Source organism: Sitodiplosis mosellana, unplaced genomic scaffold (assembly GCF_009176505.1).
Source record: "Sitodiplosis mosellana isolate CC-2019 unplaced genomic scaffold, AAFC_SMos_1.0 Smas_scaffold_3, whole genome shotgun sequence".
Taxonomy (NCBI): domain Eukaryota; kingdom Metazoa; phylum Arthropoda; class Insecta; order Diptera; family Cecidomyiidae; genus Sitodiplosis; species Sitodiplosis mosellana.
In genome coordinates, this window is record NW_022595246.1 from 4,805,293 (window position 1) to 4,833,181 (window position 27,889).

Genomic DNA, 27,889 nt, shown 5'->3' on the forward strand with positions numbered 1-27,889 from the left:
ACCGAAAATGAACAAAACGAATGAAACTAATTCAGTGCCAAATGACATGATATACGAACCATTGTTTCATATTTCATTCAATCAAAATGGAAAACCATTAATTTGATTTTTGTTTCGTCTCTCATTCGGCTTGAGAAAAGCGCGCGTGTGTGTGTGTTCTGCCGTCCCTCATTTTGAAAAATCTTTGTTGTGTGAAGCGCAAAGTGCGTTTAATTTCTCAGCACACACACACATACGGAATGGGAAAAAAATGGCAAACGGCAACCATTTTCCAGTATCAAAGCCGACATTTCTTCAGAAAGAATTTCCGACAAAATAAAAATAAATAGAAAGTTGAAATTCACTTAATGGATTCCACACACATCTATTTCGGAACTGAAAGTAATTTTAAATGACATAACATTTAGTGTATTATCGATCTGTTGATAAAGTAGCTACTAATTGGTATTTTAATTTGACTTTATGGCTGACACAAAAAATTCGATCAGTATTTGAAAAACGACGACCCAATACATTTGATATCAATTGCGAAAAACACCGATAAAACCCATTAATTATGCAAATATTTTTCGGTTTATAACGACGTGCATACATCTCTCCCAATTCGACAGTCTCAATGCTGTCCGAAAATGCCTCGAACAGAAAAAATCTTCCGCTCTTTGGCTCATTAAATTTTAATTTATACCATCAGTGATGGTCCATCACATTTATATTTTTCGTGAAAGACCACGTTGAAATCCACTGAATTTCTCACATTTCGACACACACGAGAAAAAAAAATTGTCTCGAACCGCTGAAAATAGAAACCATGTGATTGTGGACACAAGAGAGCACAAGAACAGAGAGAACATACTATTCTAAACGATTGTTTGATTTGTGATGCTACAAATGTGGAAAACATTGATCAAATAATTATACGATTTTCCTTTTACGATCGACGAATATCATTTTATTGTCACCTGTGCCGTGCGTGTGTGGATGTGTATGCATTTGTGTTAATGCCATCTTTGGTCGCGTTCATTGTTCGCGTTAAATGCAACACTATTCCGTGTAAACTTATTTAATTTATTGAATCACACATATCGATCAGCATCGTCTTTGCCACACGACGTTTCGTTGTGCAGACGAACAGAACGATTAAAAAGAAAAAATTTCAACTGCAAAAATTACATATGTAGACGACGTGCGATTTACACGTATCACACAAAACCGATCACAATTCTGCGTAGCCGATTGTCAATTCAACGTGTAAAGTGAGTGTGCACGCGGCTACTTGTGTCACTGCCCAAACTTGCACATCAATAAAATAACAAAGAAAGAAGTCAGAGAGAGAGAGAGAGAGAGAGAGAGAGAGAGAGAACCTCTCTGACTGATTTTTAATCGAATCTGCGAAAATCAGACACAAAACCGCAAGAAAATGTTTAAAATACATTCCATTTTGATAGCTGTTTGGTCAATTCAATCAATTGACCGGTTGGTTACAAAAAGTGCATAGCAGCAACAACAGCACTTGGACCGAAATCAGAAACAAGACAAACCAACAACAACGGACAAAAACGAGCCAACATTTGGAATTATTGATGAAGTGAAGAGCAAAAACGCCAGCTCGTTTCATTTAACCCAATCGAATGTGCTGAACACACACACACTCACACGTAGCGTTTCGCATTCGGAACATAAATTGAAAAATAAATTCCACTGTGTGCCGCAGTTGACGCCAGTTATAAAAATCAATTTCTTTATTTGGGAAAATGACTCTTTCGCATTTCGTCCTTTCCTGCTTTTCGTTTACGAACTCAAACACACTTATTTCATTGGTACGCGCGCGCGCGCGCATATACTAAATAGTTCGCAGGCTTTTAAGACACGAACGTGTGAGTGTGAGTGTGAGTGTGTGATGGTTTTAGTTTTATGCGATCGAAACTGATAATCATAGATAAACGAGCTGATGCGATGTTTCGTTCACACGTACAAAAATGGATCGGAAGTAGCGCCTACGATCATCATTTTCACAATATAAATAAGAAGCGTGGTCAAGAGAACGGGTTTTCTTTTTCGGACGGTGGATTATACACTGAATTCAACAGCAGTTTTTTCTTTTTCTTCTCGTGCTTCAATAAGAAAAAATAAAAAACACGTTGAAATCATTACATTTTATCGCAGATCTAAATTGACACACATCAAAAGATAACCATCGAACAAATGATAACCGAGATTCCATGATATAGCGACCAAACAGCAAATCATAACTGACACTTGATGCAACCGATGCTCTTATGTTCTTTTCCCCTTCTAAACACACAGCAGAATTCCTTTTGAACTTCAAGTTCATAAATTCGACACAAAAACAATCGTTCAAACCTCATAAATGATTTATGTTTCAAAGTCACAAATCTTTCTCTCTCTCTCGATATTTTTTTGTTGGTTTGCACAAAAATTCACCATTTTCCGGCCGAAACAAAAAACAATCAAAAAGTATTTCTCCAGTTCATTCAATCAAATATTCATAAAAGTATAACTCACGACAGACGAAGCGGCTACAAGCAAAAACCAGATGCACGAAACATGATACACATAGAGAGAGGGAGAGAGGAAAAAAAACAGCGGATGAATGGAGAACAATCAAAAAAATTATATGTATCGAAGATAATAAGTGTAACGTGCGATTGATTCAAGATTGTTTGATCTTGTAGATAGCATCAAAGTCAATTTATCAGAGAATGTGGGATGTTGACGCGACCACTGTGCACGCAGCAGCAACAAATTCGACTTGAATAAAATGAGAAATGAAAAAAAAACCACTGAAATGGGCAAAAAGCAACAAATTGAATTTCATAAATTAAATACCGAAGTTCCAAAGAAATACATGTCAAAAATTTCAAACCAAAGACACATTCGCCGCCACCGCTGTGCTGCATTTCCTTTCGGCGGCCTTTGGAAGTTGACGAGAATGAAAAAAAAATCGAATGATCGATTCGGCATTTCTGTCAATTCATCGAATTTTTGATTTACTCAGAATATGATTGTTCACATTTTCAGTTCGGTTAATAATTCATATCACACAAAATGCATCACGTTTTGCACCGCCGCTATCGATGGCATTCAAGCCTAGCGCGCTTAACAAATATTTCGGTGTTTTTCTGGTGAAACAGAAAATGCGTGCGCGCACACACACAATTTTGGACGACGTATGAATTTCAATGTAATTGCAAATCGAAAATTTGTGTCTTTTTTTCGTGCCAACCGTTTCGGTTATGCATTTTTCTCGCATTTTTCGATTTTCTTCGTGTGAAGTCGTCGCAGCTTTTTTTGGTCTGTGTGTGTGTATGTATGTTATCGCAAAGTGACGTCCGAGAGCCCATAAATTCATTCGTCGCTTCAAATAACAGAAAAAAAAACATTTTCGTTTGCGAACAAAAGCAACGCAGAAACGAATATTCCAAATTGGATTCCGTTTCCATCGGGTTGTTACGATGGATTTTTGATTATTCAGCCGCAGCGGCCGTCATCATTTAGTAGTTGTGTAGTAAACTACAAATAACAGCGATCTGTTTCAATTCATTAAATTTCCATGCCAAGGTTTTTCATACACAAAATATCGCGCACGATGTGCACTTATGCTGTTGCGTTTTTCGAATGCATTGCTCTTTTTGAAGGAATTCGAATAGAAAAAAAAGCAAACAAACAGAAAAACCGCGCGTATTGAACGATGTAACGAACAAGTGGTGCAAGGCTAAGGGTCAAACCGGTAGCCATATATTTGAGCCAATTCATTGGACATTCGGAGCGATGATGATAAGACTTGTAGATCGATAAATGGAATAACAAAACACATTTTTAGAGGGTCGCACTGAAAACACACACACACACACACCAACGTTTTATCAATATATTTGCATCAGTTTACGCTCATTACGTCACTTAATCAACACACCGCAACAATACGTAGGAAAAAAAACACAAAACACAAAAATTATAATGTATATCTTCTCTGTGATTCTCACATGCATTCGATATGCGGTGCTGCCACTTGTGCACAAACCATCCATTTCAATAATGATTAATGACCATGAATTTATAATTCATGCGAACATCGAATTCATTTATAACCAGCCCAATATACACGTATAGAACGAGAGGAAAACTGAAAAAAAACCAACACAACCAAACCTAATACAATAAACAAACGCTTTTGCTCTATTTTTAATTACCACTGAATTTAAAATTAAAAACAATATCCGCCAGATCAAAATGATTAACATTGAATTGAAGTCAATGTAAAATGTTGGAATTCTATTCGCATCGGAACCAGACCCACCAATGTGAATCGCACACTCAATCGTCCGCCCGCTCGTTTGCTCCCGCTTGATGATCGGCTGAGCGTTTGTGTGATTAAAAATGCACAATTTTTGCAAATAAAGTTTCGTGCAATATTCGTGCGAGCGGTTCATTCTCTGCTCCATTCAATAGCAGCAGCAGCGGCAGCAGCAGCAAAAAGCCATACATTTTCATTCTTTCTTTCGTGGTGGTGCTGCTGATTGAGACGCTTCCTTTGCAAACACACAAACGGACGTACGCTACAAATTCAGTTTTCAATTCATTCACAACGAACATTACAATTTTCGTTCGAAAAAAAAACACACACACACAAAAATTCTATTCAAATCGTACCTTTTTTCCATCCATAAATTACTTTTTATGCAAATGCAAAATTTATTAATTGTATTAAGTCAAGGCCTTTAAATCTATTTACGTATTTTTTTTGCCTTTTTTCGCACGCGTCCAATATTCATTGTAAGTTTTTCAACAATGGCCATGCAGCGCACATTATTTCGTCGCTTTTCTGAGGTACAAAACTCAATCAAACGCTCCATTTGATTTTCTGATTGGACCAAATTCGGTATATTCACTTTTTGGCGCCACATTCACAACTCACAACCCAAGTGCAATCGGCCACTTTCCTTCAATGGAAAGAGAGAAGCGAGAGAAAAAAACAACAAACCGCACACGGCTACGGTCATTGATGTGAGAGATGTATAAATTACACTTGTTCATTGAGGTGTGAATCGGTTTTTGTGTTTACATAAAATTCTATTCATTCATTATTATTGAGTGCAAAAGTGAAAAATATATACTCTGCATTGTGTAATTGTTTTCTGCTGTTGCTGCTGCTGCTACCGTTTAGCTATTTTCCGAGGTGTTGGCACACTTGTTCTCACTTCTTGATGTATTTTATGATAATTTAATTCAATAATTGATGTTCATAAAATGTTTGCGATCAATTTTATTCAATTCATTAAAAATATGACGCCACTAAACAATGAGTATGAGTGATACGTGAGTGAGGCGATGTGTATGTGTGCGCTGAAAAAAAGCTTAAGGATAGACCAGAAAAACGAAACTAGTGCACGGATGTATGAAAAAAAAAGACTGACCATATGTGCCACGGATAAGCACAATATGTGCGTTATCTATAGATATGTTATGTGATACCGTTTGTTAACACCTCTCTTTTGTCTATAATTATTATGAACGTTATGGTTTACTTTTGCTTTTATTTTCTTCCACTGTCTTACCGTTTTTCCACCAAGTGCAAAAAAAACGCGTAGCAAAAAAAAACAAACGCGAGCACACACCGAAGATACTTGAAACAAAAACATATGGTATTGAAAATTGTTATCCATAATTAGTGCATCATTTATCACGCTTGATAAAATTGTAGTTTGAATGAGCGCCGATAATGTACGCCGAGGTGTGAACACACCGGCTGAACCATAAATTCAAGATGAAATTACAGTTTCGCTATTATATCGCTTCGTTTTTCTTTTTCGCTGCCAACTTGTTAATTTCGATTTTTTTATTTTGCGCATGCCACAATTTTTTTTTAAACTACAGCTAAACATGCTACCGAATACATTACAATCGAATTTCACTTTCGTGTGCATCATTATCGTCATCATCGCCTCGTTCAACACTACATCTGCATTTGCATTACTTTTACTCTTTCTTTTGCTCTGATTTGATGGCATTCATTTTATGTCTATCGAGCTCTTGACACGACGGCCGATAAGCAATCTAAATAGATTATGAGTAGTGTGACTAATTTTAATAAATTGTTTAAATGGCTTAGATTGGACGGTTTTCTTCCCATGCATATGGCGAGCCCATACATGAACACGTGGATTATGTTGTCGCGGGTCACCCATGTCTATTATGCAAAAGGAAAGAGATAGAGAGAAAATAGACAGAACAATAAAGCATTAAACAAAAAATCCACCAAGAACATCATAATTTTCTGCAAGTTCGAACAAACAAACAACATACGTGCGATTTGTTTTATTTGACCTTACAAGTGTATAACACTCAACGCCATGACCACCAATAGGTCAGCTCACTGTATAAAGAGATCTACTTGGCTTTTTTTTCATTCGTTGTTTCGTTCGAGCTTTGTTTTCTTTCTCTATCTATTTTAACTGCTTCTTTTGCTCCTCCAATCCACGAGTTGGTTCGGCTACTTATCATACGACGACTTTGACCTATTGTCGAGTTTCCTTTCTTCTTTGTTGCCACTAAAACTTTGGCTTAACAATACACTTTTTGGTTTCGTTCGTTCGTTACATTTTCGCGCCGGAAGACACGTGATTCATTTTCGCAATTAAAAAGCAACCAAAACAAAAAACTTCACAAACAATTATTTTCGCCGTAATTATTCGGAAATTTTCTGAGTTACATAGCGTGCCGAATAACCGTTACGCTTAGTACAATATGATAGCTTCATTTTATTTCTCTCGTTTTGTGGATTTTAAGCACACATTTGGTGAGTAAATCATTCGTGGCTTGGATTCTAAATACATCTCTTTCTTTTTTTTGGGATTTTTTTTTTGAAAAAAGAAGATCATTTACATTTTGCGCTAGTTTGGAATTCGTGTGGAGCCTTCGAACGCCTCATGATTTCGCTGAAACGGTGACGCTTTCGATTGACATTTGGAGTAATTAAAATCCAACGTCCCCAATTCGTGTTCATTTTCACGGAAACATTCTCACTTACAGATCCAAATCCGAATCAGTTTGGATTTTTACAATAAACGAACTTTTAACTTTATTTGCCACACACTTTGAAATAAAACTTGTTTAATGAATGTAACATAAAGCGCTTTGTGGTCATTCAAAATGAACTGAAGCGTGTTTTTGGTTGTTTGTTACCTTGGAAAGAAAACGCGGTGGCATTAGAAGAATAAATGATTAACGAAAATATAAAAACACACACACACTCACACTCACACACAAAGAAATTAAAATATACTCATTATGAATGCATTGTGCGCTTTGCACAAATCAACAGACCATTTCGCGTCATTCCCGACCATTGGCAACCGTAAGACTCCGCGCAAGCATTTTGTTTGTGCATAAATTTTGCAACGCTAAGTCATCAATCTAACGAAGCAGTTGGTGGTGAGTGCAAGTTGGTCATGGTAAAAGTCCGAACATTCTCTCTCGCAAAATGCGCTTCAGAAACGTCAAGAATTTTGGATTAGCAGCTTTAAGGTTTTTTGTTCATGTTTTTCTTTTTTCTTAAACTTTCAATAGATTTGGTTTGTCTTTAAAAAGAAGCAAAAGGTTCCATTGCCACCGAAAAGACAAATGGACACATATCAAACAATTTATTATTTTCATATAATTATTGTGTGTGTCTTTTTTTATTTGCGTTGTGCAGCATTCTCTCCTTCAGCTCTTTCTCTCGTGTGCGTTCGTTTGGTATAGAACACACGCCAAAGTTTGTTAGATGGAACAAACGGGTCTTTCGAACTCAGCTGTAGCATTGCGTTTGTACGCTGTTCTGTGCCATTAATATTATACACCATTCAGGTATAATGTGTTCGTACATAATTAACAATATTCAAGCTTGTTCTATGTCAGTTCCATAATTTTTTTGTTTTTCGGCGTGTTTTCTGCTATCTTTTTTTGCTGAATAATATTCAATTTTGACAAACAACAACACAGTGAACAAGTACACACAAAGAGAGGAAAAAATACACTACGAACAGAGAAAAAAATTAGCCAACCGAAAAGTTTAACACGGCCTGAGAGCGAGTGAGAGACCAGCCACACCGTCATCGTCGTCGTCGTCGTCGTCGTCGATGACGATGTGAGAGCAACGAAACAAAAAACATGAAGAAAACAAAGTGTATGCCTCGCGCAAACACATTCAGAACTCAAAAAAAAAAACACACAAAAATAATTTCGAATTGATATGATTAATTCAGCATTTAAGCCAAGCCGCTCTGACGCTGTGCATTTTCATGGAGCGTTTTCTTGTTAGCTGTTATTACAAAAAAAAATTCTTCTTTCTGCTTCTCTCGCTTCATTTTGGGTTGGATGGTTTCTCTTTCGCGCGCTTCGAACGTGTGAGAAAAATTGTTTTATTCAGTCGCCTAGCGAAATTCCACTTCCTTGGTATGTTTTATGTAAATGTGTGTTTTGGGTGAATGTGTTATGTGTGTGTGCGGCAACGTTTCGAAGACGGCTGCATGCAAAAGCAATGACACAGTTAGATTTTTCGGGGAGATAACAAAAAAAGACGACGACGACGACGAACGATAGAGTATATAACCACAGGAAAATAGGGAGAAATAAACATTTATACGAATCAACGGAGTAAAAAAGAAATATGTACATATGTTCCGTTGACGTCTAACGAGGCTGGCAAATCGATCGATTTAGTGTTATTTTTTGCATGATCTGCATAATGTTCCCGTGCCTAGGTCAATGTTTCCGAAGCAAATTCTTGCACAAAAATTGAACTCATCTTACAATGAAAAAATTAATGGAACCCTTCCAAAATCCGTTAAACCAAATACATCTGCTAAATGGGATATAATTCCAACGCCCAGATGAGGCTAGAACAATCTGAAATAAAGCCCGTTGAAATGAAATGTAGCCGCGTTTAAAATTTAATTTTTTTCCCTCGAAAAAAACATACAATTACTGAACTTGAACCTTTCCGCAACGAAAAAAATGCCTTCAATAAGTCAAAGACGGCGCACGCGCTAGCATCTCACACACACAAATGACCACATAATCTTGTAATGAGAAATTGTTGCACGCGCATTTATTAATGACACAACATTCGATTGTTAATGTGATGGACGGGGTCCTTAGACAAGATGCACTGTTAGTAAAAGCTGACAAAAAATGACTATAGTTAATGCCGTATTCTTTTTTTTTTGTTCGTTTGTGCATTGCCTCCGTGTCCAGCCACAGATAAATATTAACGAAACATATAAAATATGTAATATTTAAAAACAGAAGAAAGAACGAAAAAAAAAAACGCACAACACAACCATTTCACCTGCTCGTGATTGTCGGGAGCACACAGTCATTTCTCATCGGGCCGAAAACCATTCGACTTCCAGTCATCGAAGAGAACAGACATGAATGGATTAAAAATGCAAACGGAATTGTACGCATTTTCCCTTCCTCACCCGAAAAAATGTACGCACGTCAAAGATTCACCTGCTCCCGCTCTCTCGCTGCGTCCGGAGTAAAGTAATGAAGTTGAATCAAGAAAAAGAACAAAAAAATGAAGAGAAAAAAAAACAGCGCTGACTGTTTGAAATAATCATAACGTAATAAAACGGAGACCTTTAATAACGTACAGACTGAAGATTGGTTTTAAGAACAGTAGTTAAAGAAATACAACTCCTAAATTTCATTCCTTTCGCAATAATTTTTCGTCCGTTCAGTTTTTTTTTCTTCTCACACCTTTCATAGCTGGTCACAGCCGTTGAATCTATTTTTAATAGCTAAAAGATGTGCCGCGTCGATCTTTTCCGGTTTTTCATTTATTTATTCCTCTGGACGATGTAATCGATCTTGCAATCGAAATGAAATTTGCCGTCGTTTTTAATTGCAACATTCGCAAAACATTAAGGAGTAAAATAAGGCGTTTGGTTTCTAGAATCCACCACAAAATTTACATATAAACTTTTAATTGCAATCGAATAGACAGAATAAACATTCAGTTCGTATATTTTTAGCTTGATTATTTAGATTGAAGAAGTATGACACAAAAAAACGGAAAAGAATAGTGACCGCGGTAAAGTTTAGTTAATGGGCAACAAAATTATCAAGTATTAATACATCCCTTGTGCACAATTTCATTTCGTTGGCTAAAATAATAATGTGTACAACAACCGACGCACAATTGTACAATTCGCCACAGGCTACTCTACATTAAAAATGCAGAAACTTTTTTTTGTCCTTTTCCTTCATTCGTCCATTGTTTGCGAGCCATATAATTATGCTGAAAATGTGAAATTCTGTCAGGTTGAGGGAGCGAATGATGAGTATTTAGGCGCTTCAAGAATGTCTTTTTCCCCAAATTGATTTCCTCAATAAAAGAACAAACTTTTTTTTTTCACCACTTTAAAATAATTTTCATAATGATGATGCAGATGTTGTGTTTAAAGGCAACAAAAAATGTGACAATGTTCTGATGTGATCCAAATTATACCACTATCAAGTCGTCGTGACAATAAATCAGATGCGAAAATTCTGCAGAATACAAAAAAAACCAACCGCCAACGATTTTTCCTTTATTAATTTGCCACCGCCAATCCAACGATGATTCCGATGTGATTTAGATAAAATGTTAAATGGCTTCAATCGTTGTGTATTCTGTCAACTTAAAACCATTGTTATAATCGTCATCTTGACGGTTTGGTATTAAGGATCAAAAGTGACAGTCAAACAATTTGACTCAAACCATTCGTCTAATAAAGAATGCAAAACGCAAAAGGGATTTCAAGAACGACAAGAATATACCATCAATATCCACACAAAAAGCATGAAAATCCTCACACCGATACAAATCTAAACAGAAATAAACATTCCGCAACATCGAAATTTCGCGCAACAAAGAACACAAGAAAATTTGTCAAAATCGAAACAGATAAAACGGACGAAAAACAAACAAAACGAGAGAGAGAGAGAGAGAGCAGCTCTGTGTGCTCTCCTGAACCAAGCGTGCAACATCTCCACGATGCAATGTGCGTTTCTCTCTCTCGTTTCGTTTTGGTCCGCATTCGCGATGGAAGAAAGAAAAAAAAAGTTTTCTGCATATTTTACATAATTTTTCAATGAATGTTTTTGTTTCAAAATTTAATATTTTATTCGCTTGTCGTATTTTATCCGTATTATTTGCGTTGTCTCTCCATGTGTGTGATTTGCTCACTCAATCGCCATTGATCACATGGCATGGTAATGTATCGATACCGATTTCTGTTGCCTTCTTTTTTTCGATTTTTTTTCATTCGTGCTCAAACATTGTAATACACATTTGGCCAATGGATTTCAAAGAATTCTAGTGAAATGAATGTGATATGACTTGAAAGTTGTGCGTGTGCGCGGGCGCGCGAGCGCGAGCATTGCCATCCAAATTTGAACGTTCGACATTGGTATTCTTCTCGTTTGGAGATAGATATAGAGAATACACCAGATGCACTGCGACATCGAGAGTTCAAAATCGGTTTTTGCTAACGCAACACAAATATTCTCGAACATGAGGCGGTGTATGATATAGCCGTACTGCACATATTCCAAAGAATGAAGAGTCTTGTGTGTTTTTTTTCTTCTCTCGTTATTGTTGTGATTCATTTGTCAAAATGTGTTTGAAAGTTACACTGTTCATTGCGCGCACGTTTCATATGTTTTGCATTTTGTATGTTTTTCGCTGTGTGTTTTCATTTTTGACTTGTGTGCGCATATCATGCCATTTTTACTTGTTGTGTGTGTGTTTTTTGCTCTCTCTCTTCCGCTAGTGCGCATCGTATAGAGACAGATCTTTGTGGTTCGCCAATTGAGAAACACGGCAAAATATTAATGTTAATGTGTGTCGTTCACAACAACGACGACGACGATGGAAAAAAAAAGTTTCTGCCAGCACTCGAACTGGACCAGACAATCGAGAGACAATAAACATGCGCGCGTACTCAGCAAATATGAATATGAAGAGAGCGAGAGTTGGAATGCTCCGATAAACAATATAAACACACGTATTTTTTTTCAATCGCTCATGCTGCATTTTTTTCTGTATTTAAATTTAAGCAAATTCGTCGTTCACCAGGCGATCGTTCATGCGAAATCGTGTCGTTGTCATTTGTTCGCTGAATCTTCATTCATTATTTGCGAATGCAGTTCCTCTGCGTTGTTGTTGTCATTCGATTCGTGCACATCGATATTTTCACGAGAAATTCAATAAAAATGCTAAACAGGCGTTAGGCAATTGCAATCGATGAGACAAATTCACGAGAAATATGTGTTTTGTTGCTGACCGCAACATACAGTGTACTGCGCACATTGAAAGTGAATTTTCATATTCATGTAGAAGCAGAGGATGCTTTTAACGCCTCAGAATTCCAAACGTTCACAGTACAAACGCAGTGCTTATTTCTAAGCTCATTGCATCGGTATTTTCGTCCTCTCATGTCTGTCCTTTCAACCTATAGTCTAACATGCTTTGACTATTCTAGAAGCAAAAAAACACGTTAAACGACACTTGAAGTACGGAAAAGAATTGAATGTGTTTTATTGGCCCTTTGTGGCATAGAGAATTCATTTTAGCCGATTTCAGAGACTAACACAGAGACATATTGTATGTGAGTGTGGACAATGCAACTGTGAAACGCCAAGTCATTAATAATACATTAGGCAGTCTCAGACAGATTATGTTCTCTCTTTCGCACTGCCAAAACAATGGCCACCAAAAGGCACCGTACAACCAAAAAAAAAACCATACACAAACGCCGTAAATGAACTTGTTTTAACGTAAGAAAGGTTAATCTATATATCCGTCTTCGATTCTGCTTTCTTCTTCCGATCAATACGTACATCACTTATTCTACCTGAATTTTTTGAGATTCGCCGAATTCAAGTGCATTGAGAACAAGCACAAAATCAGAAAACATTGCAAGATTGAAAACAAAATCCAAATGAACAAATTTATGACCCAAACTTATCAATTCATGAAAATTTGGTGAATTATTGTCACTCCCAAATAGTTTCCAGGTAAAGCAAAGCCTAACTTCGACGCATTTCCATAAACAAAACGAAAAAAAATGACAAAACTTTATTTTATGGCCTAATAAAAGAAATAAAAAAGTTCATTGGTTTGACACAGTCTGGCGTATGAAACAAACAAAAAATCATGTTCGGCGTCATTGACAGGAATTAATAAAGTGTTTTTATTGTTTTATGCGTTTTGTGTTCATCAGTTGGCTAGACGCTAGACGAAACGTACTTGATTAATTTCGATGTACTGTGCAAAAATTTGCGCCATTTTTTTCTGTCGTCGTTTTTATTGTCGATTCTGAGCACACTTTTAGTATGTTGTGGGCTCATGCACAGTGACTATTATGCATTGAATGTGTTTTCGTTCCTTTTTTCGCCTCTTTTCGGTGTTTGTTCGTAAAAAATTACCATTTTGCATTGCAGTTGCATCAATGTTGCCGATAAGCTGGAGCACAATGTCTCAATTTTTTTTATGGGTTCGACCACATGAAATGTGGAGCAACGCATACATCGATCGAATACGATGATTCGGTTGTCGTGCGCGCGTCTGGAATATGAATTGAGCATTTTCTTGTAAATTTTGCGTATTTACTCACATCGTCTGGGGCAGAATTAATTCGTACGTAAAGAAATGAGTAATATACACATAAAAATAAATTGTAACGCTTGCTATTTTGGAATGGTCGCGCGAAACCGACCACACATTTTATCGACGTCCGATCTGACTGTCTTAATTGCATAAGCTCACATCAAATCGCTGACAAATTTACGTTTTGAAAAATCAGCAGACACTGTGTTTTGTGACGCTAGAATTGAACACAGAGTGTCGAGTGTAGCTAGTTCTGGCTACTTGAAGTTGAAATTAAGGTTAAATTTATTTTTGCTGAAATAATAACTGTAATCAGCGTCATAATAATCATTAGTGTGATCATATTGTTGTCGAACGATGTACAAATGCGTTATGTACCGCGCGTAAAGTATGCCAAATTGGATAATTATCATTTAAATGCCGGCATATTAGAGCATATGGTTCAAATTAGATTGATACTCTTCTTCATTGCAATCAATTTCACTGTCCAAATAGTGGCTTGTTAATCTAGTTCGTTCGCTTTTGTTCTGCTATGGGTTGAAGAGCTAATTTCGCCATTCAATTGGAACAAATTTCGCAAATGTGGAACAATTTTCTTGAATTCCTCAGCGAATGAGCAAATGCAGACAGCTTGGTTAAATGTCCCCACTATAATAGAGCCTCTATTAAAATGAGCACCAATAGAAGAACGAAAAAAATAAAATAATGGCATTAATGCTAAATAATAAACCCTCTCTGGTTCCAAGTACTTTGGAAATGTTGTAATGTTCATATCTCTTATCTTTGAGCTTAACATTTTCCATTTCGGTACCTTATAAGAACCGAACAGTTCAGAATATATTCAGTGAAAAGTACACACAGACTTGAAGTTAAGAAACAAGCCAACTGAAAACTCCAAAGCCAATGTGAAAAAAGAAGCAGAGAGAGAGAGAGAGAGAGAGAGAGAGAGAGAGAGAGAGAGAGAGAGAGAGAGAGAGAATTAAACAGGAATGAATATGCACCAGGTGTGTGTTACAGCGGCAATGTGTGTATTCGGTTACTTTTTCGCGTATGCGCGAGTGCTGTGCATGCCTCTTGACTCTCTCTCTCTCTCTCACTCACACTCTTGGCCACTGTGAATGTGTGGAGAGTTAGAGAGAGGCCTCCTTAAGCATACATAATAAAATATTTGTTTTACGTTGACTTTACGTCTCTAACTCGATGCGACCACATACTGTGAAGATACATTCGAAGCTTAAGTGTTTGTGTTGTGCAGACCCAAAACTTTATCATTTCAACAATTCCAAATTCGTTTGTTGTGCTGTGTTTGTTCCACTCGCTCTTTCTCCCTCACATTCTCGCTCGCTCGATCGCCTCTCGGATTATCTACACAAAAATAATGTAATGACTGTTCCTTTTTTTTCTGTTACTTCTCTGAAGCGATCTGAAGGAAAAACATGCATATAATGCATCGATATGTTTATAAATTATTTATAAATTTATTTTCAATGAAATTATTATTTAGCTGCAAACAAAACACTTACACCGTTTAAGCAACAGAGATTCGTGCTAAGGTGAGCGCAACACAATGTAATGCGTGTGGTGTACGTTTCTGGCCATTTTCTGATGTTTTTTTTCTTCGGTCGTTTCGTTTTGCATGCATGATCGGAGGCAACACTCTCGGCAAATATTGGTTTTCATCAGCAAATTCTTGTTTAGATTAGCGATGTCATCTGGACCCGATTATAAATTGCAATTGTTTTTTTCCGTACGCGCTGCAGAGAACTTGTCTGCAAGCAATAAACGATATATTCATAAGATGCCATATTTAATTTAATGACAACTTCCATTGAAAAGGTGCTAAACATTATTATGTTATCAATAAATCGATTTTGTTATGGTTTTGATCGCATCTTGTTTGAAGAAAATCTCATGCCGGGTCAATTCAATTCATATGCCGTTTCATGTATGTGAGTTCTTCCATGCGAGGTGGGAGTACGTATTGAATACACTTCTCTCTGATTTAACTGTAAAACCATTGGTGGTGTAAATTGCTATCAATTTCCCAATGATCATAGGCAATTTCTTCAGCATCCGTGTGCGTAGAGCGTACTTCCAGTTTTCAATTCCAGGAAAATCGCGTCATACTTCATTAAGAAACAAAAGTGTTTCTTTCACCCCAAACCAAAGTGAAGAGACAAATAAAACGAATTATATAAAATCTAATTAGAAATTCAAACCACGAAAAATTAATTTAATGAATAATCTGAATATCATTTTGTTCGTGAACTAAAATAAAGTAAAAGTCATTTATTTAATACCATTTTTTTTGTCGACGAAGAAAATCACCGAGAATAAAAAAAAAACAAAGAAATCAAGGGAATGGACAAAAACAATGATCCAAGAGTGCCACACTCATATACACGCGGACAAGCGAAAAGACAAGGGAAAATGCCATAAAAAAAATGTTGATTAGTTTGTGTACGCGTTCGCTTGCTCGCTTGCTCGCTTGCGTTCTCTGTTCGTTCTTTTGCATCCATCTTGGTGCGCATTGTATTAAATCAAATACCGTATACACACATCAAACATACAACAATGAACGACGTCTCATGTGCGCAAGCGAGAGAGACCTTAATGAAAACTTAAAACAAAACATTCCATCGCAACAGAACTGAACAGAAACAGAGACGAAACAAAAAAAAAATGGGCAACGAAGAAAACACTTTATAATCTTAAGCAATAAGAAGCCGTTCGCGCAGGCATTTGGATACACTCTTAGAATTTCTTCAAACGAAACGAAGCGCAAATGAGAGCGAGGATGAGAGAAAACAGAGATGAACACACTTTATGCGCAGTAAAAAAATTTAATAAACAAACACATAGAACTACTAAAACAAAAGCCAACCACAAGAAGGTGGCATTAAGAAATATACGCGGCACGGAAGACAGAAACGAGCGAGTCATTTTTAAATGCAGCCAACAACACCACACTGCAAAATGAAATATGATTTTGTTGAAAAGAGAGATTGTGTGTCCGCTTGGATCGGGCAGCATTGAGATGGCGAAAGTGCAGTGCATTTCAAGACCGAATTCTTAGAACCTTATGTCATAATTATCTGCCAAGCGACTATGACGGATGGAATTACGTTCATTTCAACTCCTGCAAATCAAATGGAAACATTATCCATTCTAATGTCGCCTCATCATTTTGATTGTGCATGTTCTTTCAATTAAATTTTTCGGTATTTTCACATAAATAACGGTCGTTATCACAGACACAAGAAAAAAAAGTATTATTTTTCCTCAAACTGTTTGGCTTTGCAGTTGAGATCACTTTCTTATTTCACTACATTAAATGCTGTTTGTTACAAGTGATGCAAACCAAAAGGAGCTCATCAATAGCATTAAAATGCGCCCCGAATATGTGCGAATGAATGCGTGCGGCGATTTATGCTTTTATCAATTAAACCACAACAATAAAGTGCATTTAGCGTACGGTCTGGCAAAACGTTGGCCACAGCCAACATATAATTATGATTTTTTTTTCTTCGCTTCGTGTGTGTGTATGTTTGATACAACAGCTATTTAATGCAGCTGAAAAGTTTCGTCTGTCGGCTAATTAACTTTTTCATTCAGTCTATTAAAACTGGTAAAATAAGCCAATTTTAATTGGAACTAAATTGAATAAATATGCTTCTTTTCTTTCAATCTCTCTCTCTCTCTCTCTCCTTTCATTCCTTTCAACTTCAAGGAAAAATATTTGACGGCACATGACTTTTCTTATTATATTTTATATTGGCATTGTAGACGAAATGAATTGAATATAATTCAAGAGCAATCCGTTTCATGTATCAATGTTTTTTTTAACTCACAGAGAAAAGCAATCTGCAGGCATGTTTGACTACAACAGCAATATGTTTGGTGAAAATTGCTGCAATTGCTACGATATGATTTAATATTACGGTATAAAAACTCCTTCTATCACACCAATGCACTTTCCACATCGTAGCTCAAGATGTATTTGACCGTGGAATTATTGACCTCATAAAACCATAAGCACATTTCCGATGAAATCATATCTTTTTCCACTGGAACAACAAGTATCTAATTGCAATACGGATTTGTTTGGTTTCATTCAATTTTGTCACCGAACAAATTTCTTCGCCAAAATAACAAAAAAAAAACAAATGTTAATTCGCAGTTGATTAGCGTCAAATGGGCACGAACCAAACAAATGTTTGCAGCTTGTCAAACACGAAAATTGCCAAGTTTTCGGTCCATTTATGCGATGTGTAGCAATTATTATAGGAATCCAATTGGTTTTGCAATTGTTGGCATTTTGCTTTGAATTAAAAGAAGAATGAAACAAAGGAATTGCATACAATGCGCGCGCACACACACAACAACAACAACAACAACGGCTACGACGAAAAAAAGCATAAGCGCAAGCTCAATTACATAAACAAAAATGTTCGACAATCGTCCAAATGAACAAAACCAAACAACGAAAACGGTGTGTAATTGAAAAGGAACATAAGTTGGTGGAAAAAAAGCAAACAAAACGAGGAAGCGAAATTGAAACGAATGTGGAGAAGAGAAAAAAAAGGTGTAGCTTATGGTAAATGGCGTTCTTGACTGCTCAATGCAATGCGCGCTGCTTAGGCCATACGTAGGCTCACTTCGTAGTTAATGCACACAATGAACACATATACAAAACACATAATGTGGAAAGAAAACGCAACGGTCGTCTAATAGGCATTTTGTTTTCATATATATTGCTACAAACAATTAAATGGATTCCATTGCAAAGCATTGTTCTAGCTGCACATTTGTGCCAAATGTCATGTAATCTTATTTTCGTATCGTTTTTCTCCATATATTTGTGTTGCGGTTTCTTCTTGAGTAGCCGCACCGAGATGAAGATTGTACTCGGAGCATGCGGGAGAGAAAAAAAAGGAAAGAAAGAAAGACTTATGGCTCGTTCATTGTTTGCCAGATAACAGCAGTGAAAGACAGAGGGAATATCTGAAGTAGTTCGATGTCGAACGTACTATATTACTTGATGTAATATCAGATGATTGATAATTTATAATTTACACGTAAAACTGTCACATTTTGTTTGATTTATGCATAACTGTATGGCCAATAAATGCACTTCCATCACCTTGCCACTTCAAAGCCCAATTGATATTCAATGCCGCACGGTGCGAGTAAGGAGTTGAACCAGATAAAGACGGAAAAAAAAACGAAGAGATGAAACAGAAGAAAAATGCAGAAAAAAAGACCAGAAATCGCCAGAGGACATTGATAATCCACGTATACACGCGGTAGATTTAGATGATGTAATATTTCATTCAGCAGCAATTATTTACCGATCGATCGATCGATATGAAATTGTACGCTTCTTTTTTCCTACCTGCCGTTTCGAGATAGTGTGCGTAATTGCAGCGATTCAGCATCAAAATGATTGCGGAAATATTGATTCAGAAGAGTATTTGTCACGCAATAACAGAACAAACAGTTTTTTTTGGGCAAAATTCCTTTTCCAATCAAAACCCTTACTCTTTTTCGAATTTGAATTGATCATTTTAGAACAATTTACCAGAAAAAATTTCCGTGTATTTTTCTGCGTTCTTTCCAAACTTTTATGAAGATGATTGATTTTTTTTCCTGATGCAAAAATCACGGCAAATTTTGTGAGTGGCATGATTAATGATTTTTGTGTTGTCATAACTTGGCTTTCGGTATGTTTATATGGTGGTTTCAGTACGACACAGTCAAGCGTATCCGTATCCACTTTTGCGATAAAAACTAAGAAGGCCCGAAGACAATTTGTGATGTATGAGCCAAAGCAAAGAATCACCTCTCGGTTAAAATGCCGTCTCTGTGGTACTTTGTGCTGAACGACAACAGAACCGTATTTTAACCGCGATTTGTTCCAATCTTTCGATAAAAGAAATATGTGCTCTATGTATTTATCCTTGGCTGCCAATAAAACAGTGAAAGAAAATTATATGTACAGGATTGGGAATACATTGCATTCTTCATAGAGCGAAAGAAGGTGCACAATGGCATTACTTAAGAATGTCGAATGCATTATATTTATGGCGATTTTCTCCTCTGGTAGTGTTTTCTGTGTTGTTGCTATTGCTGTGCCTACTTATTATTGTTATTATATTTCATTTCGAGCATTTCTATCGCCATTTCAAATAACTGACACTCCATTTACTGCCGACACTCGACCATGAAACGAAAAGTACACACTTTTCGATCAGCATATAACTTTTTTTTTCTTCTTCTCTTCGGTACATGATTTGCTTTAATTGTGACAATGTCGGTGCAAACGGATGATGGCATTTTTTTTATTGTTCGCCACTCTATCGCAAAAAAAAGAGTTTGCTGGACAAGAGGATGGTGAATAATAGCAATAATAAGTGGTGTTAGTCATATATATTATTACTGACATTATGCCCAAACCGTTGTTTTATCACAATCGCCTCGAGACACTTAATGAAAAAAAATGCGATATCAAAGAAGAAAAATTCGACAAGATGCTGAATTGCGGTCACTGCATCTCCTCATTTGAACCGCGGCGCACACATTGCAACATATTGTTGCTGGATATTGAAAGTTTTGCGGGACAATAAAGTAATCGTAACTACTTACTCACGCCAAAGAGTTACAACGTTTTGAGTCCACTCACACATACACATTCCATGGACGCGATCGATGCTCGATGTTCGATGAGTGTTTAGCAAATTCTTTTGGATTGCTCTCCAGTATGTGTGTATGTGTGTATTTATTATGATAATAACCGGTGTGTAAAACGTTCCGTCAGCACTACGAGCAAGTACAACATGAGCATTGGCTTTGCTTTGCTTTGCTTCAAAAGAGTGCTGCACTCCATATGAATGGGCAAGCGGAATAATGAAACGTAATTCTGTTTTCAAATGAAGTGCCTCTGAGAAAATTTTTCAGTAAAAAAGCCCCACAAAAATATTGTCTGATAAAAATTTGTATGAAAATCTTATTCAGACAATATTTTTGTGGGGCTTTTTTACTGAAAAATTTTCTCAGAGGCACTTCATTTAAAAACAGAATTACGTTTCATTATTCCGCTTGCCCATTCATATATAATACCATTTTAGCGATCATTATTTATTTTCCATATGGACAATGAATAAATTATGGAAGTGCATTATTATGTTAAAATAGTCTCGTCTCTGTGCTTCATTCATTGTCGGTGTGTCCATGTGTCCGTGTGTTGTGATGGAACAAAATACACACTGTGCGCACCTTTCCTTATTGCACATAAAATAATTATATGGATTAAAATTAATGTAAAGTGTTGTGTTATTGCCGGCACACATCGTGTGTTAATGCCCATAAGACATATGGATGGAAATTTTTATTGTCTCTCCTTTCGATGATATTACTTACCATCTCAAATGACTTCTAGTTTATCTCTTTTTCTCTCTCGTTTCATCATCAATGAATTCGAATCTATTTGAACAAAAGGCATTTTTTACCGATTTCTATTCAAATTTGTTTTTAACATTTTCTCTCCCTTCTTTTAATTGCAGCTTCACGAATGTCATCGTCGCACAGTACACAACAAATTTGTAGGCCGCATTTCCATGCGCCATTGCATCCGTGGCTAAGCGAACCAAAATCACTAGCGCCTGGCAGTCCATGGGGTAGCCCATTTGCTTGTCCACAAGAGCCACAGGATAAAGTTGGTCAAGTAGTACAAAGCCATCAAACCGGCCAACATCTATTTTCGTTTCCTCCAACACCACCAAAAGATTCAACACCTGATTCAGTACAAACAGGACCTTCCGAATATCAAGTGCGTACATTTCTAATTATATTCTAATTTTTTTATGTTTAATTTTGAATGTTTTTCCTTTGAATTTGAAAAATCTACTAGATAAAGTCGAAAAAAAACTTTTCTCCGAAAACAAATCTTCCTGTGTTTTCCATTTACTAAATAGATTCCGTTTCCATTCTCTTCTTTTTTCTTGTAAAACCTCAACCATTAAGGCTGCCGTAAATGCATTTATGCACCAGGCTCAAGCATCGTCAACTACCTCATTATCAACTGACAATTGTTCGTCGTTAGACATAAAACCGTCGATACAGCAAAATGGTACAAGTCAATCGTCAGCGCCGAAACAACGTGAAGGTACGACATCATCGTCAAGTGGCAATACCAATAACAATAACAGTTCGAATAGCAATAATAACAATAATACGAATAGTAGTAGTAATCAAAGTAGTTCCTTAAACGGTGGACTTTTCGATAATACACCAAGTGTGTATGGAAATAGTGGCAGCGGCTACGAGAGTAGCTATCAAAGCTATCATCCATCGAATAATGTGGCCACAGCAACTGGGTCATTTCACAGTGGTGGCAATGCGCCCAGTAATAGTGGCCTAGGTGGTACAAATATTGGTGGTAATATGCGAAGCAATTTAAGTCCACCACTTCATTCCCACCATCATCATCATCATTCGTCGTCACTGTCTTCATCATCGTCGGCCGGCAATAAACCACAACGGACCAAACCACGGACAAGTGCTGGTGAGAAAGAAACGTTTTTTCGTTTAGATTTTTCTTTAAATACATACTGACAACATGTTTCACCCTCTTGAAATTGTTCTATGGATCGACTCTTTTCGGTAATATGAAAAAGGAAGAAGCAAAAATAGACCAAAACAATCCAACATAGAAAATTGTTTTGACCTCAAAACCGTTGTCAGTATGTTTTAGAAGAAAAAATCAATTCAATAACATCAACACAGAGAAAAAACTACAAATCCAAGTTAGACACGGTTTGTGGGGATTTTCCCATTTTATTTCTGTTATTTTTACAATTTATCATTATTGTTTATTTTGTGTTTATGTCAACTTTCTCCTTTCGTTCTAAGTGTTTGTATTTATTATTATTAGTTTTATGTGATTAATGCATTTTTGTTCGGTTCATTTCTGTTCTTTTGTTTCTGTTTATTTTTGCGCTATTCTAATTTCACTGACTCATTGATTGTATATGCAATTTGTTGTTGATGTAATGAGCAAATAGAACGACACATACACACACTCATAACGAATATGCAAACAGTTCAATATTAGAGCACCTAATCCACCGTTGTGCCACCACTAATATTCACCACTCTTTCTCTCTCTCTCTCTCTCTCTATGTTTCTCTGTGCTGCAATGTTTGTGTATTTACTCATCCGTACATACATAATACACCTTGAAGTGTGTGCGTGTTATTCTTTGATCTGTTGTTGATGAATGTTCGTTGATATAACGTATCGTGATTTGTTTTTTCGTAATGCTAAATGTCGCATCGTAATTTTGTTGGTAGACGCCACTGCAATCCAATTTTGCTCACCATAAACCAGTTAAATAATAGCACTAAACTGAAACTTTCAGCCGTTCTAATTTTTCAAGTGTTTTCAGTTTAGAAACGCCATTATTTTTCTACCATAGAACAATTGATTTTTGATGTGTTTTTTTCTTCCGTTCACTGCACATTTGTGGCTTTTATTTTAATCATCACTCTTCAAATATAAAAAAGGCACAAACTTCAAATGTTTCACTCTTTTCCACCCAAAAAAAAAACACTAAACGAATTAGCAAACAATCGGCAGGGGAACAACATAATTGATTGCATCAATTTCGATATACACACACAATTAATAAAGATTGTTTGATTCAGCCAAAGCGCACGGACGGAATGTGTGCCCGAAAGAGAAAAAGACAGAATCATTCAATTTAATAACAACGAAGAAACCGAATGAAAGTAAAACATTTATGAACTGAATAATAAGCGCTGATAATTATGTTCATCTGGCTCGCATCGATTGTTTGTCTTAATCAATACCAATTACCTAAATCGACACGATGCGCCATATAATTATATTGGTGGTGGTTCTGTTTGGAAAATTCGTTCAACAAAGGAAGAAAATAATTGAAAAAAAAGAAACCACAAATTTTTTGTGGAATCATTGTGTATTTAGAGAATGCGGCACAACTTATAATTTAACAATTTACGTCAAAATTGTTGATTGTCTGGCTCATGCCCGGCATTTGTTACCGATTTGATAGGTGCATTTCGCTCTCCTTTCACGTATGGATTGATAAGTCTTGAGCTCCTTCAAAAACAGTTGTAGAATCCTCTAAGAAAAAAAAAACTCCAGCAAAATCTCCGAGCAAAACAGTGTAGCAAACAATGATTTTCTCACTGTGCATGTTCTCGGCTGCGGCTGCTGTATTTATTTTTTTCGTTAAATATCGAAGGTGAACCACTTAATAGCGTTTATTCGCTCAGTTTTTCCTCTTCGTTCCACACGCGCGAAATCCATCTTGAGCACGATCTAAACAACAACGAACACAAAATATTTACAAAACCGTTACAAGAGTGCTACATATGTTCAGTGATTATGGTTCTCTCTTTTTTTCGGTGTTCTCGGTTAATGGAGTGTCTGTTTTGCTGTTGTTGTTGCTGGTGTGTTTTTTTCCTCTCTTATCGTTGGCAATACGAAGTCGATGAAAGGTTCTTGGCTGCCAGCACGCACAAATTCTCATACGTGGTGACACATGTACCAACAATTCGTGTGAATTTTATAGCCAATTAATAAATTCATTTCGAATCGCAACTGCGTCTTTTCTTTTCGCTCCCTCCCCCCAAATCATCTATGCAACATCGTCAGTTATCTGTCGTTGTCGTCTGTAATATCGGGAGGATATCGTTGTGTGTGCGCTGTGCGCGATCGAATCATACCACTTTCAAGTCAATTTAGGCTGCAATATAATTAAAGCGAAATACAGAAAAAGACCAAACAATTAATTGGCACAGTGACATCTTCGCACAACAACAACAACACTGTGCTCTCTCCTTAGTTCGCTGTAAGTCCTTCAGACCCTTTCAGTTATGTGTTTTCTTCTTGTACACGGTTGTAACACAATTATTAATAAAGAAAACAGCCAACAACAACTCAGCTCCAACATCAGAACACAGAACCCAAGAACTGTTTGCATATAAATTTTGATACTTGTGCAGCAGAGGAAAAAAAAGAACAACGACGAGAAGTAAAAAAAAAGGAAAGCGAAAAACGTGACTTTGAACAAAAAGAAGAAAATCAACGTGGTATCTATATGTGCAGTGCTCACATATATTTTGGTGTGCCAAACGTTTGCCAACGGAACGAACGGAGTTCGCGTGCTTTGCCATGTGTGTGTGTGTGTCTCTGCTCTTTTCCACAGAAATGACTGTAATCATATTTGTGCTAAGCTTGCACAAATACGTATCGATGTTCCCAATTGTGCGCTGGGGTTTTCGAAGGAACGAACGAATCGATCATTACCATTCACTCGGGCCAAAGCAGAGCAAAATATCTGCACATCGTGCATTGTTCTCTCGCTCTCTATGCCAATGTTAATTAAATAATACGGGCGCATTCGTAATTGTTCTCAATTTTATTCATATTTTTATGGGTATTCGTTATACTCGCCCTGGCCACATTGTCTTCGCAGCAATGTGTAATACATTGTTCCGTTCGTCCGTGCAAAACAAAAGACTCTCGCATCTCTTTGCCAGAGACAAATTCCCACAGCGGCTATAACGAGCAACGAGCAACGACAACGACGACGACGACGACGACAACGAGAATATACAACAACAACAAAAAGAAATCATGTGCAGAAAATAATACAACAATTCACAATCTTCAATGCCACATGAAAAAGGTAGATGCTAAACACGGGAATGGTATCGGGAATGGAGCGTGGAGTTTTAAGTGCAACTGAACAAATTATCAAATAATTCATAAAATATATCGATGTTTGCGCGCGTTCGATTTTTCACAGGCAAACACACATCGATTTTTATCGAATCTGATATCGGCTGCTGATCCAGGTGATCTATTCAATGCAGATTCATATCGAACCGCATGTTACCGCACAACAGTTTATAACAGCTATTCTTACGGCAAATAATTGCACACAATATTTAAGTGGATGTGGAACGTCTTTTTTTTGTCTGCTTTGCTTCATAGCAATTAGTAGCAACTGTGATGTGCTATCAATATTTTTGCACTCTAGCATTCATAGACAAATGTCTATCGCCTTTGAATGTGTAATAAGGATCCAAATTCAACTGAAAACATCCAAAACAGGCAATTGTAACGACAGAATCAAATTGCTGTGTACAAAAAATGAAGCATTGACAATTTATTAACGCATTCACTTCAAATTCGAACTTTGGAAAATTCGTTTGTTTGAAGAATACACCTGCGCACACACGCATCGCTCGGTCGTTGTTGTTGTTGTTGTTGCGCATACAAAATGAAGCGCCGCAAATACTTAACGACTACTGAACAGAGCCCAATGAATGAATTTATGGCCTGATTGTTTTTTTCAATTTCATTTTCGTTCGCCGTTCCACTCTCGTCGTCACATATTAGAACAGGTATATTCATTTGTTGCGCAAGAATAGAGCGAACAACCACGCCATAAACCAGCCCGAAACAAACCCGAAAATAATAAAAAAAAACAGCATCAAATTCACTACTTTTGCTAAAAACAAAACTCTCTCTGTGTCCCTCTCCTTTTTAATCGTTTGTGTACGAGCATTTGTATCGATACGTCACAATAAAACAACAACAACAGATACAAAGAAGGAACCAAACTCTGTGTGTAATTCTTCTGAAAGCGGTCCGAATTCGAAATAAAACAACAAAAAGGGAATGAAAACTTGGAAAATTTAATGCCTAAATCGAGGACATATTTTTTAATCGGGTGACAGTTTGTTTCGTGAAATTCTTAGTAAAAAAAAGAGAAGACGAACGTCGTTTTTGGGCGAATGAGTGCCATGGCGTCTTGTGTGTGTATGCGTGAGAAGAACAAATGAAATAAATAAATAACGTAAATGTCATTAAGGTTTTTCTCGTATTATTTTCTACGAGTCTGTCCTGTGACCGCTGCGTTCTTCACTCTCTCTCTCTCTCTGTGTACATTCGTCACATAAAGTGTTTGAAACTTGTGCTACGCGCCAGTTTGTTTATTGACGTTTCTTGACTAGAACTCTTCTGTTCCATCCATTCTCTAATATTTGATTCGTTGACAGGAGGTGACTAACGAAGTTAGCTCAGATCATCATATGGTCAAATTCGAACGAAATTACCGTCGAATAAAAAGTCAGGCACTGTTTTGTTCTATAGAGGACACGAAAACTTTGAGTCAGCATCCACAGGGAGAGAGAGAAATAGAGACGAGAGCCGATGGAAGAAGATCGTTTTTAATTTTATACATTGTCTGAAACAAAACACCAACGACGAAAAGACAAGAAAAGAAGCAAAAGACGAAGTAAAAAAAGAACGAATAAATGATCACTTTGCCACAATATTGTTGTTAGGGCACCAAAAATTTAATGTTTTACCTGTTTTCTTCTGTAAAACGATCGCTGTTGTTGTTGTCGACGTCATCGTCGTCGTTTTTCTGCCTTTTTCATCCATGTGAATTGGCTAGTGTTTATGCTTTTCAATAGCATTTCGGCTTCGACCACAGTTGTAACTTGGTAGTTCATCGTTATTGGCTGCTTTTCGATTCGGTTGCTCACAGTGTTTAAATTTATTGCCTTTGTTTCACATGCGAAATTGGCCGAACGAGAGAGAAAGAGAAAAATCAATGAGAATATACCCAACATCGATTCCAGAACAATATTCCATTTGCGCACTCTCTCTCTCTCTCGCTCTCGTTAAATAAAATTCAAATTTTCTACATGCAAAAGAACAATTCAGTACGAGATATTTTACAGCTATTTTGTTATTAATTCCTCGTTTTTCGTCTCTTCGATTCGATTCGCTCATTCGAAAAAGTTTTAAGGAATTTCGACTTGTGCCAATTTAGATGCAAAGTTTCTTCAATTCCAAAGACAGAAAGAACGTGCGGCAATTAAAATATTCGTCTGTTGTTTCGCCATTTCATATGGTATATTGCATGCGATGCAAACAATTTTTCGATGTGACATGTATGCATGCGTCTGCAATCCAATGAAAATGTGCGTAATTATGCCATGTCCGAAGCCAAAACAAAGCGCGACAGTGGCAGAAATGTACACATCTCAATTTGAATCCACACCGCATTTGTGAACGCTCGCGTCACAAATTTGAAGGAAAAAAAAACACTTATCGATGACCGACAATCAGTCATTTGTCTGAATCGGTGGTAAATTTTAATTACATTTC

General features: G+C 36.8%; 2 protein-coding genes across 7 annotated transcripts in view; both read left to right on the forward strand.

The window, feature by feature from the left end:
* LOC129565750 (transmembrane protein 192-like) overlaps positions 1-27,889 on the forward strand; it is a 147,365-nt gene that overhangs the window by 43,609 nt on the left and 75,867 nt on the right. The gene's annotated exons all lie outside the window — the stretch shown is intronic.
* LOC129565746 (GATA-binding factor C-like) overlaps positions 1-27,889 on the forward strand; it is a 78,497-nt gene that overhangs the window by 19,402 nt on the left and 31,206 nt on the right. For all 6 annotated transcript variants that reach the window (XM_055440946.1, XM_055440948.1, XM_055440947.1 and 3 more), the window contains 2 exons: positions 21,220-21,485; positions 21,680-22,220. In XM_055440946.1, coding sequence (XP_055296921.1) covers positions 21,220-21,485; positions 21,680-22,220 — 807 coding nt within the window. The remainder of the gene's footprint in view (positions 1-21,219; positions 21,486-21,679; positions 22,221-27,889) is intronic.